Source organism: Periophthalmus magnuspinnatus, chromosome 3, assembly GCF_009829125.3.
Source record: "Periophthalmus magnuspinnatus isolate fPerMag1 chromosome 3, fPerMag1.2.pri, whole genome shotgun sequence".
Classification (NCBI taxonomy): domain Eukaryota; kingdom Metazoa; phylum Chordata; class Actinopteri; order Gobiiformes; family Gobiidae; genus Periophthalmus; species Periophthalmus magnuspinnatus.
The window spans coordinates 34,453,472-34,473,596 of NC_047128.1; the positions used below are offsets into that span (position 1 = coordinate 34,453,472).

Genomic DNA, 20,125 nt, shown 5'->3' on the forward strand with positions numbered 1-20,125 from the left:
CCATCACAACTCCTCAGTGCACTGCCCATCATCACATCAGTCACATTCAGCCCAGCCCAGGTACAAAATACTGCAGTACTACTACTGTGTAACACCACAGACCATTGCACCATGTTATTACTTTCACTACATAAGCGCTTGTTTGTTTTGTACACGGTCGATTGGCTGCAGCTGGCAGAGCTGACAGACGGCTGTCTGCAGGAAACTGAGCTCATGAACCAAAGACCCGAACTGGGTTTAGAGGCAGCCTCCCAGCTGCTGCTTCGACCGTTACCTTAGACCATAAAGCAGTACTTATACTTCCACAACAAGTGTTAACGATACGGACTATGGATATGGAGACACTATTGTCCCACATGAGACATACAGCCCATACTGTTGATTATTAAACTCTTCATAAAACTCACTGTCAGGTGCATGAAATTCCACTCAGATTGATTTCTGTTTTGCTCACAGGCCTCTATAATTGTAGACAAGCTGTCTTCAGTTATGAAAGTAAGTACTTAATTATTAATATGACTGTATTTATTTTGGATTAGTACATATCCAATGACAGACATCATTTGTTTGCTCAGTTGAGTTCTCTGGGGACGCTGCAGCAGCTTGGGTCTCTTGTTGTGGGAGTTAAAAGTGAATTGTTGTTGACACTGACGTCTGAAAGGCTCCTGTCATCACTGCCCTCTATGGCTCTGCAGACGCCCAGCCTCCGTCCAGCTCAGTGTAACGCCATCGCCACAAAGCTCTGGGTAAGTCAGGCACTTGTTTGTAAATAGTTTAAATAAATCATTTGTGGAATAATGTTGGCCCAGACTCATGTTGGCTTTGCTGTGGTCAGGGCTTTGTAGATGTCCCAGGCTGGTTGGATGAGGTGGAGCCTCTGCTCTTTTGCACTCCTCTGGTCAGTGTCCTGTACAGGACTCGTCCTCTGGTCATTAACCTCACCACATCAGTGACAAAGCCGTGGAACACTCAGCAGGTAGAGAGTTTCACTGTACCTTACGCTTAAGTGTCCTCTCACGCTCTTTGTTTTAATCTGATTAAATCTATTTTCTAATTAAAGATGCTTTTGGCCCCGTGAAAAGGTGTATGATCTCAATTAGCTTTTAAATATTTAACTTGAGAAGCAAAAGCTTCTCTGGTACTTTGTTAAATAGGCAAACCGGCAATGACACTGTTTTCATATCACATTACAACAAATGTGCTTTTTCCATCCAGGCCCAGGCCATTTTCAACACAGTGCGGGAAATGAAGCCGAGTTTAATCAAAGAAGATTTCCTGTAAGTTTAATCTGTTTGTACGGACAGACCTCTGTCATGTAACTTTATTATTATTGTCCTTTTGTCATCAGGAGTCTGGGGACGGCAGGACAAGGAGTGACCTGTAAAGTTTTACTGGAGCAACTCAGAGCAAATCGTTCTCCTTCATCAGTGAGAAGGATCCTGCTCTTCCTCAAACAGCAGCCCAGTCTTCTTCACACCTCACTGGTATCAAATACTCATATTAGTATTTAGATTTTGTCAGTTTGGTATATTATATGGTCATCTCAAATTCCATTTTGCTTTTCTGAATAGAAAAAATGTGTTGTTGATGAGGTGTATCAGTACAACTTCTTTCCAGAAGTTCTGGCAGATTTTGGAGCTGAACTGGCTCTCGCCATGCCGTAAGTTTGTGTCGTATCACACTTCAGTATTATGAAGCTCACTGTATGTCTCTGTTGTACTTCAGTGTGTACTGTACTCTATAAAGCAGATTACTTTTTAATAGTCCATGGTCTTTGCAGAGTGAGCACCATTAAGAAGTTCAGTGAGGACCTCATGGATCCTCTCAGAGCGCTCATCATCGCAGAACCTCAACATTTTCTTCTACTGTCCAGAAAGAAACAAGAGCTTCTGGTGGATAAAATTGTTCAAAGACTGGTCCGTTATTGCACAAGTTCTGTTTATCATAATTCAAATATGTGATAGTGTAACACATGTTGTTGTTGTGCAGAGCATGTACACAGGGGTGTACACGGAGGAGGAGTTTCGCTCTCTGGGGATTATGGCCACGTTTGTGACAGATGAGATTTTCATTCAGCTCGACAGAACCTTCTTCATGGAAAAGATGGATTTTTTACAGACTCTCTGTTATAGCACCACTAAAATGGACATAGTAGCGCGTATCTTACAAGAAACAGCCACTTTTGGGTACGATTTCACATTTACACATCTGTGTGAGGAGATTCAGTTTTTAAACACTGTCCTGTCTCATAGACCTGTCAAGACGTGGACGAAGGCCACACTTAGTCAAGTGGGCAGGTTTCTCTTCTTTCTACCCACCAATAAACTTCAGGAGATCCCACAAGTGAGTCAGAACATTTACACCAGATTTCCTGTGTGTTTCATGTAAGAAGTAAAGACTGATACATGATTCAAGGAAAGATCAGGCCAAAGAAGCTGGTAAATTAATCTCCCAGTGTCACATAACGGAGCGTCACGATGGATTCCCCTGCTTTTCCGTTATTGCCCTGTGTGTATCAAAGCCCATGTAATGTTGTCTGCGCCCCTAGGAGCTGATGACCGTGGCCCGTATAGAGAGGCTGTTCATGGCACAGCGGCGGTGGGAGGGTGGGCTCGTCGGAGGACACTGTCTGGACGCCAGTGAGAGGAGGAGCAACTTTGATAAACAGCAGTTTGTCCTGCAATTCTTTCTGGGCTTCCTCAAAGTTGTTTCAAGTATGCAGTCCTGTAGTTTATAGGATTATTGCTGCAGCCCTACTCAAATAATTGTTAATATATAGAAAATGTAATATACAAATTATATTTAACATAAGTCACATTTACTTTCCAGCTCCTCAGATCGTTCCCACCTGTGAGATTCTCCATTCAACCACTCCCTCGGTCTGGACATCTGCGAGTTTGACCAGTATGTCCACGTCTGCGTTTCTCAACTGTTTAGAGTTAATGGGTCAGGACCCTTTCTTGCCCTCTTACCACCGCTTACAGTTGTTACAGAAAGTGAAAAAAGTAAGTCAGTCTTCATTCTCAGACCCACCATAAAATTGGAAATGCTATATTTTTTTCTTGATCTTTTCCTCATAGATATATGGTCCAGTTTCCTCCTTCTCCCAGTCGCTCATCTCTCAGCTCGGGAGAATAGTGACAGAAATGACAGGAGAGGAGCTGAGCAGCCTCCAACTTTCTGAACGTAACACCATCTCTGCTCTTGGGACTGTCGACCTGTGGAGCAGCAAACAGGTCAGTGTGTCAGAGAGTTATCAGAGTATAAACTGTGGATGAACTATTCTAATCATGTTAAATACAAACTTTTTAATTGCAGCAAGAAATTCTGTTTGCGGCTGTGTTAAACTCAACCAGGCAGAGTGTGAGTCAGCTGGACTCCAGCACTCTGGTGGCCATGGGTCACATCCTGTGTGGGGCCAAAGCTTCTCAGATGATTTATTTGAACGCGGTTGAGTTCAGGTAAATAAAATGTCACTTGAGCAGCATCATGATCATCATTTCTGTTCTGACCCTGGGCACTGAGCTTGTACTGTGTCTCCCCCTGGTGGCTGCAGTAAGGCGGTGCACTACCTTGGTCAGCTGAAGCTGAAATGTGCAGAGGACCAGCTGAGGGCCATGGTTGGGCTGTTGAACCATGCCCTGGCCTTTGGAGCCACTCCATACTGGGGAACCAATGTTTTCATTGAGATTGGAATAATAGCAGGTCAGTTTACTGTTCTGTCAAAGGTGAATGAACTGCAGACATTTGGATGGATCTGTTCACTCACTGGACTTACTTTAAATGTTTTTGTTGTTTTATAGCTGGACTTCCAGACATAGATATGTCATCACTGGTAAGAGCTCAAATCGAAGGAATCACACCTCTGGCTATCTCAGTCATTCCACCTGCAAAATTTTCTGTAAGTTTTAAAACGTGCACAAAATACACATAGCCACATAAAAACATTGAATTTACATTTATGTTTTTGTCTCATTGAATCCAGGTTGTGTTCAGTCATCAGCAGATCAGCGTGTTCTCCCATGAGCAGGCCGAGGCCGTGCCCTCCACGGTGATCGATGCTCTGTCCTTTATGCAGAAACAAGCTCTGGCCATGGTCCTGACGCCCTGGGAGGACCGACCCGTGGACTTCAGAGGTACGAGGCTACTGCTGCAAATATAAATACAAGAAGTACACAACTTATAGTTTATAAACTGTGGATCAAATGAGGGAAATAACTTGAGATGAAACTGTACAGATGTAAAAGTTACAAAGTATTGAGAAATAGACTAAATCACTAAAATCAGTGGTTATTATTTCTTGATTATTATAATAATTTTTGCTCTTTCATTTAAGAGATCTGTAGCCCATCCTAGCATGTGAAGAGATCTGGCAGTCAGTTGGCTGAATTTTACGTTCATGAAATAAATATTGAAAGCCTTTTTATTTGTTTTTAAAAAGAAAAAATGTAAATGTTAATCTAGGCAAAATGTGTAAATGATCAATATGAGGAAAAATCATATATTTCTTTTCCTTTTTTGCCACATTGCCTGTCCCCACAGGGAGGTCGTTGGGGCTGGCACTGAGCCACTGTCCTGTGTGTCTGTTCCTGGGGCTGCTGATGTTGCTGGTGGTTTCATCATGACCTTATCTTTGGACATGACTCCACTCACTTCACTACAAACCCTCCTCACGTGCTTCATTTGTGCAATATCGTATCTATATTTGTAAACACAGCACTTCAGGATTACTCTGTAATCTATTTCATTTATTTTTCCAGCACTGAATAAACCAAAGAATTAATTATAAAAATGTAGAAACAGTATTTATATATTTATGTATTTAAATACCTTTACAGCACTGACTATCTTGACAAAACTGGGATTAGAGAAAGTAGTCGAGGCCTATTTTGTTAAGAATGACCAGTGTTGTAGTGCTTTTTTGTATTGTTGTGCAGACATTCTGGTTTGACAATGATCAGACTCAATAAAAGTAGCACACTCTCTTCAGTCTGTGTCAATTTATTATGTCAATGACATAAAAAACAAAACAAGAATGTAATGTAAAACAACTGTGACTGTTGTAATAGGCCATAGAATGTTACATGATGATCATTTTTACTAGAGGAAGGCTAGTAGTAGTATTAGTAGTATTAGTAGTATTAGTAGTATTGGTAGTATTAGTAGTATTAGTAGTATTAGTAGTATTAGTAGTATTGGTAGGATTAGTTGTATTAGTAGTATTAGTAGGATTAGCAGTATTAATGGCCTAGTACCCTTCACTTCTAATAGCCTGTTTGTATTTAAATGTACTTTATTTTTTAATTATGTGTACTTTTTCGAAATCAATGCTTTGAGTGAAAGATAAGGGCATTTATTTGCATGATTGACCTCAGATTTAGGCAGTTTTAGGGAAAACGAGGACGACGTGAGGAGAGCGCGTGTGACGTATGACGTGTGACGTTGACGTGAGGAGGAGGGCGCGCGGAGCTGACTTCAGCGCGAGCCTGTCAAACACTACACAGCAACATGGCGGACTGGGGTGAGAAACTAACTTAGGAAGGATAGCAGTCCTAAAGCTATCCTGTCCATAAGTGCTCTGCTTGTTAGACGAACTCGAGAGCGCAGTATTGTCGCGTCCTTCGTTAGATGTGGATTGGTCTAACAAATTTAATGTTGTCGGTTTTTCAGACGCTGACAGCTTCGAGCCGGAGGAGCCGATTAAAAAGGCGCCCGCGCTGGACAAATGGGAAGGCGAAGACGAAGATGAAGACGTTAAGGTGAATTAAAACTTGGACTTTGATGAGTTGATGTTGTTGTGGTGCTCTTCTGCTGTGTGATCGGCCGTGAGAAACCCGCAGATGGGGCTTTAATCATAATGCCACGGGGGTTCCTGTGTGACAGTGTGTGTTAGCTCCACGTTAGCTCCTCGTTAGCTCGTCGTTAGCACGCGGCTAATTCATGTGGCACATCGTGCAGCAGGTTCCCGTTAGCCGAGCTAACTGTAACGTTTAACGGCTCAAAGTCGACCTGTGTCACCCCCTCTCTCGGGCTCTGACTTTACTCTGACACAGGCAGCAAAGTATTTTAATAAGCCGACTAAAAGTACCACATCTTTATGTCTGTGTGAGCTAGCAAACAGCTAACAGGTGAGAATGGCAGGCGCGGCACGTTGCTCTGTAAGTTTTGATATTCTGAGGTTTGTTATTTGTCAGCAGATGGTGAGATCGCCTATGTTTGTACTACTCTCTATTTGTCTTAAGTTTCATCTTCTTAATATTGTAAAATAACTAAGGATTAAACGTTTACCTTGAATCCTCTTGGCTTGAGTAACATGAGAAGCGTTAGCTTAAGTTGCTACCAACTTTAGCCACACAAAGATGAAATCATATGAGCTGATGACTCAGATGAGCTAGGCCTGGGATATTCCACTTGAGAGCGTTGACAGTGTTGTATCATTCCTCCATTCTCTATTATTATCCATGTTTACCTGGCTGTTGTCTCTGGATTTATCCAGAGACTGAAAATATTCACTCAGGGAAAGTGCTGGGAGAGGCCCCTTCGATTGTTCACGTTCTGTGACATATGGCACTGTGTCTAAAGACGCCTGTGTTTTTAAATGGAACACTTTACAACTATATAACGCTTAATAACTGTGTAAAGTATCTCATAGCAGCTTTGTTACTCTAATACCAGTTTACCCCAACAAATTAAAGCACAAATTTTAGCCTTTGAACAACATGAAAAGAAACAGTATGACACCAAATGTTGTCCATGTTGTGGTGATCTGATTGTCATGTTTAATGATTCCTCTTACTGTGTGCTGATGCTAAATTACATACAAGAGTCCCTGAAAAACAAGTCTTTAAAAAATGACTGATTAAATTTGAGCACATGTTGCCTGTACAGTTGTTCTTGGTTCAGGCTTCGTTTAAGTCTATAAACACGTTTACATTTTCACCAATACACTATTGTGCACTATTTATATTTTGCAGGACAATTGGGATGATGAAGATGAAGAAGAAGAGAAAAAAGTAGAGGCTAAGAAAACTGGTGAGAAATGTTACCTGTTTAAATATAGTGATTATATAAAATATGTTGACTCTTTTAACCTTTTCTTTTATAGAATCAAAGGTTTCAGAAAAAAAGAAGCTGAGCGAGAAAATCAAAGAGAAAGAAAACAGGTTAAGGAAAAAGCAACAAGAACAAGAAGACATGCGTCAAAATGTAATTGAGTGTTTTTATATTTGTATTAATTAAATTTTGAACCTCAGAAAAAAACATTCTATATTTTCTTTAGGAAGCAGAGCTTACTCCTGAGGAATTGATAGCAGAGAAGTTGAGAGTGAAGAAGCTACAGGAAGAGTCAGACTTGGAGCTCGCGAAAGATGCTTTTGGTAAGTTGTGAGTCATTAACAAGGTTTCAGCTGTTCTATTTGTGTGCGTATGTGCATAGATGGATAATTTACATTGATTATTGTTTGTATAGTCTACAAGAAGTACAAGAATGTCATTTTTGGCCTGATGTTTTGCAGGTGTTAGTCCTACCACTACTAGTAACAGTGTCAGTGGCATCGATGCCATGTGTCCATCTTCCAGAGAAGACTTTACAGAGTTTGAAAAACTGTTGAAAGATAAAATAACCCAGTTTGAAAAATCAGTACATTATTCAAGTTTCTTGGAGTCATTGTTCCGGGAACTCTGTATTTCATGTGAGTATTTCATGTAACTGTAACTTGGTTATGTTAAAAGTCGATATTCTCAATCTCCGTTTGGCTTTTGCAGTGGAAGTAGAAGATTTGAAGAAAATCAGTAATTCCCTGTCAGTTCTACTTAGTGAGAAACAGAAACAAGAAAAGGTAAGTTTCAGTTCCTTTCTGAAAATATTTTTCCTCATGCTCAGTAGGGGGAGCCAGTTATCAAGTTCAGATGAGCTTACATGCACTTTCCAATATCTTTATTCTTTATTGTGTTTAAAGCAAAACAAAGGAAAGAAGAAGAAGAAGGGTGTAGTTGCAGGTGGTGGAGGCTTCAAAGCAAAGATGAAAGATGACCTCGATTATGGAGGTTTTGAGGAAGACTATGACGACTTCATGTGACACTGGCTCTTCCGCCGCTTCCTTCTCCCGCTCAACCCTCGGAAACGCAGCTGTACCTTCTCATGCTGTCCAGTGCCATCCTGGAAAAAATCTGAACTATGTGTTGCTCCCCTTAAGTTTGCTTCAGAGACCAGAGGGACTGAACCAGGGAGCAGCCAGTTTTCACTATTTTACGTTCATACATATTGAATTGCCTTTTCTCTGTTCTCATTCAGCCTTGGCTCTAACATCGTATAATCATGTAGTTTCTATTGGATGACCCAGCTTCAGAGAAGAAAGCATTTTGAAAACTGCTGTCGTTCGATATTTCGCGGAGCTCTTTATGTTAATTGTTGCTCCTGATGATAAAATGACAGATCCAGTATTGCAGTTGTTAGTGTAGAGACATAGAAACAAAGGTTCTATGCAAATCCTATACCAGAATGTCCTATATATTTTATAGGTCTGAATAGTCTGACCATACGGCGGAGGTAAAGTATATAGTATCTATAACTTTTGCCTAATGAAGAGCTGACCTGTGCGTTGGACATCTCTGGGCAGGTTGCACTACAGGCAAAATGAACTTCCAATACTTTAAAATGGATGACATATGTTTGGAAAGGGACTTAAGACAAAGTATAATTTTAAAAACTTCAGCACCTCACAGCCATCCTCTTGTTACACCTCTGGAAAAAATGCAGTGCTTATAGGTCTTATTTGTGCATAATAAACATTTACTAATTTGATTTGTACTAATGCAAAAAAGATCAGGCAAGTAGATTTAACTTGCTAAAACTGGTCTTCTAATTGCTTTGGTAGGCTTGTATCAAGTAAGAAGAAATGTGAGGACTTATGAGCTTCACACCTACATGGTTTCATTTGGGCTACAGTTGAAAAGGGGCATTTTCCTTTTTTCTAGCAATGGACAAAGTGTCAATGTTTAAACAGACAATAGGATGAATACAATGTGGAAAATAAAGCATCTGCAGTGTTTTATAAGCATCTAATTTAATAAATCACTGATCAAAAGGAGCAGTTGTGAGTTCCTCATTAGTAACAAATCAATATTGTGATTTTTTTTCAATGGTTAGAGGTGTTCACAGCACGTCTAATAAATACGCTATTTACAATTTCAAGTACACATTTACCACAGTACAGTTAAAAGTTTACAAATCTGCAAAAATACATGATGATCAACAATAGAAACAATCAAAGCTTTTAGTTAATTGTGAGTTGTTATAAAAATACTTTGCATCCATTACAATAGCAGTACATTTTAACAGTATATTCACTGTTTAGCTCTTGCGCCTCGCTGTAGGATCTCTGGTGCTGCGTCTGCGACTGTTTCGTGGTGCACTGGAGCCCCTCTGCCTTCTCCTCCCCCCTCTGCTCTCTCCCCTCACCACACTGCCCCCTGCCTGAGCTTGAGCGTTTTGAACTGTCTGGAAAACGCTTTGGCGACCCACCTCCTTATCTCCACACGTGAACGTTAAAGCCACACCCTCATTACTTTTCATCACGCGAGAAGTACCATCCGAGGTGCCGTCGAAGCAGCGTCCCAGGGCGATCTCTTTGGCCGTGCGGGGGTCCTGGTCTGTCACCGTGTAGATGCCGTAGTTGTGTCCAAGAGGGTCCAGCGGCGCCAGCATAGTGAACTCATTGGTGTCGTTATTGACCGCTAAAGGCAGATGGTTGACTAAATACTCCTGAAGCATTGTGTTGACTTGTTCTCTTTTACAGCTTCCTTGCGGGATGATTTTCACCAGGGTCCTGTCTACACGTTCTTGGTCGTACAACATCCCACTGCACTTGAACTCCACGCACACGGCCGAAACGGTGGCGTGGTCCATATCTCTTATGCTACGAGTATCCCGAAGGCCGTACAACTGTCCTACTGTCTTTGGGTGAGTCCCGCCCATGTTTCTTGACCTTACATTTAGCTCATGTGGACTGTTCAGTTTCACTTTGATGTAGCACGCTCTGTACTCCATCGGCTTTGGCCACCAGCTCAGATAGTCCTCGGTCCAGCTCATCGGATCGTCTTCGTTGAACGGAACGGTGTTGTAATCGTATCTGTCCCCTTCTACCCTCGAAAAACGGAAGTGAGCGGCGCTAAAAGGTGCCTCCTCACACTCTTTTAACCCCTCGAAAGCATAGATAGGCCCATTTCCCTCCTCCGCCGCGTTCGGACTTGGTTTTGCCACGTTGATGCTAAACGCCGTCTTCTTCAATCTTTTGTCGTCGTGGTCCGTGCGCCTATAGTTGAGTTTACCCAAAAAGGGCTGCGGTACGCCTATGAGGTTGGGGTTCAGTTTAGGGCTGGATGGGACAGCTTCCAGTTCCTCTCCACCAAGATTGGCCAAAACAAAGCCAGTGTAAGCGTCTGCCTTCTGTTCGTCGCAAAAGGCGGGAAGACAAGCGCCATTCGGACCCGTGATGACGCTATCGAACCTTCCCCATGCCCTCGGGTTGGTGGAGAAACCAGCTGTCGGCTCCATGTTTATAAGACTGACCACGACGCCTTCGACCTGCTCGCTGGGCATAAAGCGCTCGCTACGGAAAGCCCGGACTTTGACGTAACACCTTCGATTCTCTGGGACGTCCAGGTTAAACAGTCTCCTCTCTCTGATCTCCATGTTTCCAATCAAAAACGTCCTCTCCTCACGTTTTCCCCTCTTCGTTTTCTCCATCTTCAAGCTGCCCTCTTCCTCCCACAGTCCAGTTTCAGGATTCAGTGACCACAGCATCATGTTCTCCAGATGTTCAGACATGGTCACCTGCGAGGAATCCAAAAACACTTTTACCTCACCTGCGTTTAGGGGCTCGTTGTTGTCCCCGCTACGAAAATCCACCGAAAACATCCCGTACGTTCTCAGAGGAAGAGTGTCGCCTTCTTCACCGACAAAGTTTAGATCGCTTTGAACCGCTGCAGCTGTGGACACGTCTCTCGGGTCAAGGAATGTAACACTAGCGTTGACGTCGCCCGTGTAGACCTCTCCGCTCTCAGTGTAAAAAGAATGAGGAGGAATTTGGAGTTGTACCATGGCTTCTTGTCCTTCCACTTCTCCCAGCTCAAGTGTGTTTGTTTCTGTTGAGCTAATAGTCACGGGAGCTTTCTTTCTTATCAGTTTGATTTCGTGGTAAATGGCTCCTCCTTTAGAGTTGAACGGAAGGACTTTGGTCGTGTTGATGAATTTCTGCATGTTGTCCACAAACGTTAAAACTAACCTCTCTGTGTCTGGAGGAACTTGGACTGAGAAGGTGCCTTTGTAACCCGTGCGGCTGATTCGAACTCCATTCATAAAAATATGTCCAAATCTCATTGGCTCACCGTTGTCCGCAGCGACCGCCCTGCCGTACACGACTGCTTTGGTCTCCACACATTTCTGACAGCCACATTCAGTCACCACCTTAGTCGGGAGCTCATAGCCCTGACACTGCAGCTGCTTCTCCTCCATCTTGGACACTCCGCAGCAATAAGACACTTTGTCTTTGCACCTGATGCCACTGTCCAGCCGCCCCACGCATGTTCTGGGAGGGCACCTGCCAACGTCGTAGTAGAAGGAGTTGGTGCTGTTTTGGAAGCAGTCAAAGGGAAGTCGGATGAGGTTTGGCTCAGGCGTGGGATTACATGATTGGTCTTTGTTCCCTGGGAAAACATAAGGAAATACATTTTAATAAAACGGTAAAATAAATATTAAAATAGAAATATTCTTTATGAAAAATAATCTGATACCAATGACTCTGAGTGTGGCTGCTTTGGTCTTGATGGCTCCTGACGCTCCACTTGCTCTGCAGTAGTACTCGCCCGCCTGCTCAGGCTGAAGATTCTTCAGTACCAGTGTATTTTCTGACTGCTTCTCCAGAAGGCTGTCGTTGTGAAACCTGTTCATCACACATTAAAATATCGTTGTTATACTGTAGTAAAGGTGAATTGATTGAGTGGTTTATATGTTTATCTGTCAGTGACTCATATTTGTGTCGAGATCTCACCACTGGTATGTGTCTGGAGGAGGGGTCCCTGTCACTTTGCAGCAGAACGCGGCTGTTTGTCCTTCTCTTCTGATTTTACTTTCAGGATTACTCGATACATGAAGTTTCTCTAAAAAAGAAAACATTCGATGCCTTTATCACCCGTGTACTCAGAGATGTTCTTCTGTTGCTGTAGACTATAGTCTTTATGAAATATTCTGTATCTGACCTGTCCGGCGCAGCTGCACACTGAGCACTGAGGTGCGGGTGCTGCTCTCTGGGACCACCACACTTTGGGGGATGTGTCCCTGGAGTCTCACTGTCACTGTGGTGTTGGAATCTGGACAGAGACCTGGGACTCTGAAGTGTCCATTGTGATCACTTACAGTCAGAAGTTTACCAGAGCGCAGGATCACAGCGCCCTCTGCTGCCAGACCCCCTGCCCCGCGCACTGACCCCAGCACCATGTGGTCCTCACACATACAGGCGTCACAGTCGGCGTTCACTCTGCCCATCACACACTTTAGCCTGCACTCTGCTGAAGGAGGAGATACAGTTAGATTTTATGCACGGAACTTCAGTTGAAGACGTTCCATGGTCCAGCTCACCTTTCCTGGGACATTCAGGTCCTTTACACTCTTTGCCTTCCACTTTAGACCCGATGCAGGGCACAGAGCTGCTCTGGCACTTTCTGTATCGGAGCTGCATCCCAACCTGCCCACAGAGCGCAGGGCATTCACTCCAGTCTGACCAGGGGCCCCAGGTCCCCTCCACATCCACACTGTCTGTGGAAAAACCTGCAAACAGGACAAATCATCATTATTTAAGTTCATGTTTAGTGTCACTTCATGATCTTCATATAAATGCACAAATGTGTAACTAGTAAATCCATCTAAAGTGCAGTGATGACTGAAACCCTACAGCGTCTGAGTTTTGTTCCGTGAGAATAATGATCCCACCTTTTGGACAGAGGAAGCGCACAGCGTAGTTGGAGCAGTTGCGTTCTGGCCCCTGCTCTTCATTGAGGCACCAGAATCCCACAGTGGGGTCCGCGTGGATCTTCTCTCCAGTCTCTCTGGCTGGGATCCAGTCAGTGGTCCGGGCCTCCAGCGCTCGTGGGACAGAGCACACTCGGGTTTTATAATAGAAACGAATGGCCTCCAGCTGCTCATAGTCTCCACGACCCCCCGGATGATCCACATTGAACCAGGAAGTCCACTCATAGTTGTCTGGTATAGAAGACACGTTTTATTGTATAACAATTCAAAATAGTAACTGGACTTTGCATAAATATATTTCATATATTATATATAAATAAGTACATACCATTAACATGGAATAATGATGGGTTGAACTCTGTTCTCCACGGTCCTGAAATTCAACTCAACAAATTAAATTTAGAAAATTGTCCTGAACAGAAGCTGCTGACATACTTATTTAATGAAGATAACATTTCCTGGCCATAAGAGCCACTTACCCTGAGCCTCAATAACAGCAGCTGCAGTGAGTCCCAGGACGAGCAGGAGAGGTCTCACTGCCATTATGACACTCCACCGCTACTTGAACTTTGACCTCCGGTAACTCCACAGGAGATGATGCCTCCGTCTTTGAAAGGTGAGTCTAAAACAGTTTGCAAAACACTCGTTTTTGTTTTTACAAGCTTATAAACAGGCAAATCGTTTACATCATCTGACAGTCGAATGAAGACAGTTTTTTTTCACATTTAAATGCAGAAAAAAACAGCCTTTGATTCCTGAGCTGTGTGTAAAAACCTTGATTTCTGTGTTCAGGTCAAAAAGGGAAAGCATTGACAGACGGAGCTCCCACTCATATTACACATCTGTGTTAGCCATCAGCGTGTATCTGGGGAACACTGCACATTTCTACAAGCTCTGACAAGAAGTCCAGTCCACCCCCACATGCAGCTCTCATGTAGGCTCTGACTTTACACATTTTACCACTGCTGGGTTAAACATGCAGGTAGAAAAACAACTGAGACAGTGGCAGCAGTTTGAGTGACAATCAGCGTAGAGACCTTGTTCTGAGACACATTTGTTTAAAGTGAAACCTCATCACTACATGTAAATAACATCTTATAAACTGTAGTTCTAATGTGTGCACTGAAATGCTGGACGTGTGTTTTCTTACCGTCCAGTTGTGAATTTTTCTCTCTTCTACCTCCAAATAACTTTTTGGAAACTCCTTTAACCTCCCTGAAGTCCTCACATGCCTCTCCTCCTCCTCTTGTCTTGTTTCTGGTTTTCCTCCCGTGTCTTTTATACCCCTCTCAGCCCCCTCCCCTCGCTCTCCTTCCCGGCTCTGTGCCACATTGTCCTTTGATTGCACTATTATCGGCTAAATTTATCACTCTTATTGTACACCTAATGGTTATTAGATGGTGTGGTATGAAAAGAGGGGCAGTCAGGGGTCTCCGTTACAAACACAGGCCTTAATAAATTGGCGGCCTCGTGCCCACAATCGATGCTGATTGAGTGGAACTGGCATTTGTCCTGATCATGAGCTCGGCTGCACGGGGGACCTATAGGACACTTATCATATCAATGTGGCTCTATTCAATCCGAGGACATTGTTAGATTTCATATATTAAACCATTACTTTACATTTCCATAAATACATTTGAATATAACTGGTCGCAGAGTGGGTCGTACTCCTCCCTCTCAGGACGCAGCTGTGGGTCAGCCGTCCACACACTTCAGTCTCTTTATTTATCAGCGCCGCAAAACAGGATTAACTAAAGTCACTTCTGATATTTTCTACATCTTGACCCTCACGGAGCTACTGAACTGCTCCGTAATGTTATTCTTATTGTGTATTTGTCTAAATCTGCGTCTGAATACAGCTTAGTCTCGTGTCTGAATGTTCCCATTGACCTTGTTTGAAATAATTTCACTATTTTAAAATGCAGTAATGTACGGCCTGTTTATGATCTATTACATCATTTTATCATTGAAAACATGTTTACATCTGTAGAAATATTATCCTCAAAGCAAACAAGAAAACAGCAATTAAACGGGAAAAACACACGATCAGTTTGAGAGCGATGGACGCACGATACTTTATAAACACGATACTTTATAAAGACGATACTGTATAAACTGATACTTTATAAACACAATACTCAATCAATCAATCAATCTTTATTTCTATAGCACCTTCTAACAACCCAGGCTGCCCAAAGTGCTGTACAACGTTAAAAAACACGATTAAAAACAATAACAATAAACTGATACTTTATAAACACAATCCTTTTAAACACGATACTTTATAAACACGATACTTTATAAACACGATGCTTTATAAACACGATGCTTTATAAACACGATACTTTATAAACACGATACTTTATAAACATGATACTTTATAAACACGATACTTTATAAACATGATACTTTATAAACACGATACTTTATAAACACGATTCTTTATAAACACGATACTTCATAAACACGATACTTTATAAACACGATACTTTATAAACACGATACTTTATAAACACGATACTTTATAAACACGATACTTTATAAACACGATACTTTATAAACATGATACTTTATAAACATGATACTTTATAAACACGATACTTTATAAACACGATACTTTATAAACACGATACTTCATAAACACGATACTTTATAAACACGATACTTTATAAACACGATACTTTATAAACACGATACTTTATAAACACGATACTTTATAAACACGATACTTTATAAACACGATACTTTATAAACACGATACTTTATAAACACGATACTTTATAAACACGATACTTTATAAACACGATACTTTATAAACACGATACTTTATAAACACGATACTTTATAAACACGATTCTTTATAAACACGATACTTCATAAACACGATACTTCATAAACACGATACTTTATAAACACGATACTTTATAAACACGATACTTTATAAACACGATACTTTATAAACACGATACTTTATAAACACGATACTTTATAAACACGATACTTTATAAACACGATACTTTATAAAGACGATACTTTATAAACACGATACTTTATAAACACGATACTTTATAAACACGATACTTTATAAACACGATACTTTATAAACACAATACTTTAAAAACACAATACTTTATAAACACAATACTTTATAAAGACGATACTTTATAAACACGATTCCTTATAAACATGATTCTTTATACACATGATGCTTTATAAACACGATGCTTTATACACTTTATATTTTCACGAGTGTTACACAGAGTACTATGAAGAGCATTTGTAGTATTGTCTCTAAATATAAAAGTACACTGATACTGTGCACATATTTCTGTCACTTCCTGAAGCGTCCAGAGCGTCCGGCTGCTTTTCTTGCCCCAAACTGTGTTTTTATGACATCATAATAAAAAATAAAAAATACTGTAGTTGTTCCCAGGAGACCTGCTCCAGGCCCGGAGGTAAACAGTGACAGTCCTGCAGTGGCAAAATCTATACTTTTTCATTTATATTGCATTCAATATAATATAATATTGTCTTATAAATTTCATCTATTTGAAATTTAAAGATAAGGTGAACAATTTATGAGCTGCTATAAACCTCATCTTTGCATTATGTATAAAAACACATGTGTTCTATAAAAAAACAGGCAGCTGATTTAATTTGTTTCCATATCCGATTTTATGTGGCTGTATAAATATTTCATCTCTACCCAGAGGTGTGCATGTTCTCCCCCTTCCACTGTCACTACGCCCCGTCTCACTCGCTCCCCAGGACTTTTGACACGTGCTATAAATTAAATGATGTGAGCTCTGAAGCAAACAAAGTGCGGTTTAATCAACAGCGTGACACCGTCAGGCTCGGCTCAGCGTGCACTAAATCACTGCACACGCTCAGGATACAATGAGCCAGGGCCAAGAGAATACACAGAGATCAAGTTTTAGTGATTTGGAGAATATAGAAGCTTTACACTGGTTCCAAAGAAAATGTTTGAACATCTGCTGCAAAATATTACATAAAAATACACTAATGATGATGATAACTGATTCTATCCAGTGTCCAGCTAGTTCAAAGCTGCTGTTTTAGCGAAAATGTAGGGTTTTTTTGTTTAGTTTTTTTTACAAATTGGGACTTTAAATGTAAAATGATGGCGTTCCCTCATTGATCACTGGCGTACTAGTTGTAGGAGATTTGGAGGAGACATGTTTGAGTTCTTCTGTATTGACCTGCATTCGAGACGCGCTCAGAAAATGTAAAATATTCTGGCTCTGGATCACACATGTCAAACTCAGGCCCAGGAGCCAAATCTGGCCCGCGGTGTAATTATATTTGGCCCGTGAGATCATATCAAACGTGCCTTACAGTTGGCCCGCTGTTACATAGCTCATGTACGACAAATACTACAAATCCCAGAATGCTTTGCTGATACTCTGGCGTGTAGTTGAGACTTTTTTGTTGACGCTCATTAGCGAACAAGCTACTAGTCTCCTCGGCCAAAGTAATTACAAAAGAGAGGCACGTGATTATTTTCTTTTATTCTTTTATCTTTTATTTCAGTTTAAATGTCTCTGTTTGTAAGATCAAGCTTGAGTTGCTCCAGATTTTGTGTTTATATGAAAAGTTTAAACATTTCACATCAGGCGCGGTCAGTAAATTTTGAGTTTGACCCGTGAATTTGTCTCAGTTTTTAATTTTGACCCAGTGTGATTTTGAGTTCGACACCTCTGCTCTACATCAGACAGGGTTAAAACGTTACATAACAACTTTAAGAATAAAATAACAACAAAAAATCTCGTGTTGGTTCCAGTTCCGTTCAGTTTTTAACACAAAACCAATCGATCTGTTTCTAATCTGAACCGTTTTTGAGCGATACAATGTTATATTTTATCACTAAATCCCCACGTTAAGTATGTGTATGTTCTTACTATCTCCCGTCTCAGCGCAGGTTTGGTCCCACACGTCCTGTTGTGTCCAGATCAGTCCGGGACAGTGACGAGATGCTGCAGTCTGGGGGGGAAGCAGCTCTGGTCCCTGTGTTAATGACTCTACCAGTGAAACTATGCAGAGACGGGCTTCTGTTTGAGTCGTTAGGGGCCCGACATCCCTCACAGGACAGAGCGCAGACACTTACACCGGACCAAAAAACACTGATTAAGACTGAAATACTGCGAGGGCGAAGATATCTGACTTTAAGGAGATGATGTCACTTTTAGGGAGACGAGATCTGTGACTCAAAATGAAATACTCTGTGTGTTGTGGTGAAGTTTACTCAAAATGACACCCAGAAACATGACGCTGAAACCCAAGAATACATATACACACCACATGTAAGTGCGGAGTGTCTTGCTCAAGGACACAGTGACTCGTTGGGGCAGGTATCAAGCTCACGTCCTTCAGATTTGTGGACATATCAATAGAGTTTCCCGCTCCATCTCAGTTTTATAAGTTTTCTCACGGTGTCATTGAACTACAACACGTCACAGCGCGGAGCAGTAACTTATAATCATCCTTTACAGTCTCCAAAAGACAATAAAATGAAATGATGGGATGTGTGTGTTCCTGCAGAATGTTTTGGACGAGCTCATGCGACGTTTAAATGGATCATCTCAAAGGACGAGAGCAGCACAAACATCCTCCGAAATGAAAAGGCGTCGCTCTTAAGGCCTCGTGATTATAACTCTGTGTCTTGTTTTGAGCGTCAGCAGCGTGTACTTTTTTTCTTACTCACCAAATTATGTTTGTCTCTGTCTATTTATGAAACGAACAAAGTAATTATACAGTCCAGACGCTCAAGATGAAGAAACACAAGCGATAACGAAGTACTTTTAATAACTTTAACTGTGCTGCATTTAGTGTTTTATCTCTAAATAAAAAGGCTGAAAAACACACTGCAGCTCGCTCCTTCTCTCTGTGGAGATTTATACCTTTAATGCCCTTCTGTGGAGTATTCCAAGCGCAGAAATATCATCTTCTGTGAGACGAGCAGGTGTGGTGGACGTCCTCCAGGAGTTACAGTGCACAGAGAGAGTTACTTCTGTTTTGAGGAATGCAGTACTTTGGCAGAGACGGACTGGTGGAGTACTGGGCTAATCCAAGTATTTTTGAAGTGGTAGCAGTAGCAGCAGCTGTGTAACGCTCGGCTATAACTTTAAAACTGTATTTTATGTGCTAATGTTGTTCTTTTTCTTTGCGTTATATCCTGTTGTAGTTGGAGTTCTCTGAAAGACTTTCCTCCACCTTCAACTTGATCAAAGCGTGAAACATCTTGCTGAAACATGTGCGAAAAATTGACCGATTCGATCCAAACTGAGTCCGCTCCCAGCTCTAATCAGAAGGAGCTCACATGAACCCAATCCTTTATTATTATTACTGATGTCTGTCGCACTTCCACACACACACACACACACACAGGCCCATTGTATCCATGTGTTTTACTGCTGTCCCATTACAGAGCGCACATGGAGAGGTTATGACACCCCCTTCATGTCGGCCGTCCCGCTCCGGCTCCGCAAAGCTCCAAAGACGTGCAAAAACCTTCGTCTAGATTAGAACCATGTGGGACCGGCCGGGGAGAGGGGAGAGGGGAGGATTCGTGCTCTGAGAGGTCGTCCATTTTGTTGAAGTGGACCCACCGCAAATGAAGAGGCTTTAAACTCACAGATGAAACGGACGCGGTGGTTTTTCACGTAAACCTTTTGGCCCGTTGCGATTGACGCTTCGTAACGGTTCTTTGAAAAAATGGCTGAAGCCTCGTGGCCGTCTACTCCAGCTCGATTTAGTACTTTATTTGAGTACTACACTGTTTAAACTTATAACTAATGACACAACTACACCCATTATTCCGTAGTTCGACGAGATCTTTGGGTGAAACTTCTCAATCTGGAACCTCTGAGAACCGAGGGCGTCAATGTCCTGCCAAGATTCTTAGAAAGTCCAACGTTCAATTGTCGTTTGATTGTGTTTAAGACGTTATTTTTATTGTCAAATTAGTCCCAACTGTTAGAATCACATGCATCATAAAAACACTTGTTGCTAACATCATATTTTCCGTGCTCGGTCCCAGTTCCCGCAGAGCCAGCTGGACACGACACAAGCTTAAAG

General features: G+C 41.8%; 3 protein-coding genes across 3 annotated transcripts; 2 read left to right on the forward strand and 1 right to left on the reverse strand.

Annotated features, from left to right (window-relative positions):
- Window positions 1-629: 629 nt before the first annotated feature.
- strc1 (stereocilin 1) lies at window positions 630-4,625 on the forward strand. Its single transcript, XM_055230006.1, has 16 exons — window positions 630-746; window positions 836-976; window positions 1,216-1,277; window positions 1,349-1,484; window positions 1,572-1,660; window positions 1,781-1,916; window positions 1,990-2,186; window positions 2,253-2,343; window positions 2,549-2,714; window positions 2,830-3,005; window positions 3,081-3,236; window positions 3,319-3,461; window positions 3,557-3,705; window positions 3,804-3,901; window positions 3,986-4,136; window positions 4,543-4,625. Exons 1-16 carry the CDS (start codon window positions 684-686, stop codon window positions 4,623-4,625), a joined length of 2,037 nt encoding a protein of 678 aa, XP_055085981.1. The 5' UTR covers window positions 630-683.
- An 810-nt stretch (window positions 4,626-5,435) lies between these two features.
- On the forward strand, window positions 5,436-9,089 carry eif3jb (eukaryotic translation initiation factor 3, subunit Jb). Its single transcript, XM_033986070.2, has 8 exons — window positions 5,436-5,521; window positions 5,671-5,759; window positions 6,975-7,032; window positions 7,106-7,206; window positions 7,280-7,376; window positions 7,515-7,691; window positions 7,765-7,838; window positions 7,959-9,089. The coding sequence occupies exons 1-8, from the start codon at window positions 5,509-5,511 to the stop codon at window positions 8,076-8,078; spliced, it is 729 nt and encodes a 242-aa protein (XP_033841961.1). The 5' UTR covers window positions 5,436-5,508; the 3' UTR covers window positions 8,079-9,089.
- A 64-nt stretch (window positions 9,090-9,153) lies between these two features.
- Window positions 9,154-14,280, reverse strand: cilp (cartilage intermediate layer protein, nucleotide pyrophosphohydrolase). The gene is made up of 9 exons (XM_055230608.1): window positions 14,178-14,280; window positions 13,507-13,649; window positions 13,356-13,400; window positions 12,989-13,258; window positions 12,638-12,826; window positions 12,259-12,567; window positions 12,051-12,159; window positions 11,794-11,942; window positions 9,154-11,706 (listed from the first exon to the last, which is right to left on the reverse strand). The coding sequence occupies exons 2-9, from the start codon at window positions 13,568-13,570 to the stop codon at window positions 9,353-9,355; spliced, it is 3,489 nt and encodes a 1,162-aa protein (XP_055086583.1). The 5' UTR covers window positions 13,571-13,649; window positions 14,178-14,280; the 3' UTR covers window positions 9,154-9,352.
- Between the last annotated feature and the right edge of the window lie 5,845 nt (window positions 14,281-20,125).

Bases quoted from the DNA above. Each gene is read 5' to 3' on its own strand.
- strc1 (XM_055230006.1), top strand. From the start codon at position 684: ATGGCTCTGCAGACGCCCAGCCTCCGTCCAGCTCAGTGTAACGCCATC. The intron at 1,917-1,989 runs GTCCGTTATTGC...GTTGTTGTGCAG, and splicing joins ATAAAATTGTTCAAAGACTG to AGCATGTACACAGGGGTGTA. The intron at 3,462-3,556 runs GTAAATAAAATG...TGGTGGCTGCAG, and splicing joins TTGAACGCGGTTGAGTTCAG to TAAGGCGGTGCACTACCTTG.
- eif3jb (XM_033986070.2), top strand. The intron at 7,033-7,105 runs GTGAGAAATGTT...TTTCTTTTATAG, and splicing joins AGTAGAGGCTAAGAAAACTG to AATCAAAGGTTTCAGAAAAA. The intron at 7,377-7,514 runs GTAAGTTGTGAG...GATGTTTTGCAG, and splicing joins GCTCGCGAAAGATGCTTTTG to GTGTTAGTCCTACCACTACT.
- cilp (XM_055230608.1), bottom strand. From the start codon at position 13,570: ATGGCAGTGAGACCTCTCCTGCTCGTCCTGGGACTCACTGCAGCTGCT. The intron at 13,259-13,355 runs GTATGTACTTAT...CTTCTATACCAG, and splicing joins ATCATTATTCCATGTTAATG to ACAACTATGAGTGGACTTCC. The intron at 11,707-11,793 runs GTATCAGATTAT...ATGTTTTCCCAG, and splicing joins AGCCACACTCAGAGTCATTG to GGAACAAAGACCAATCATGT.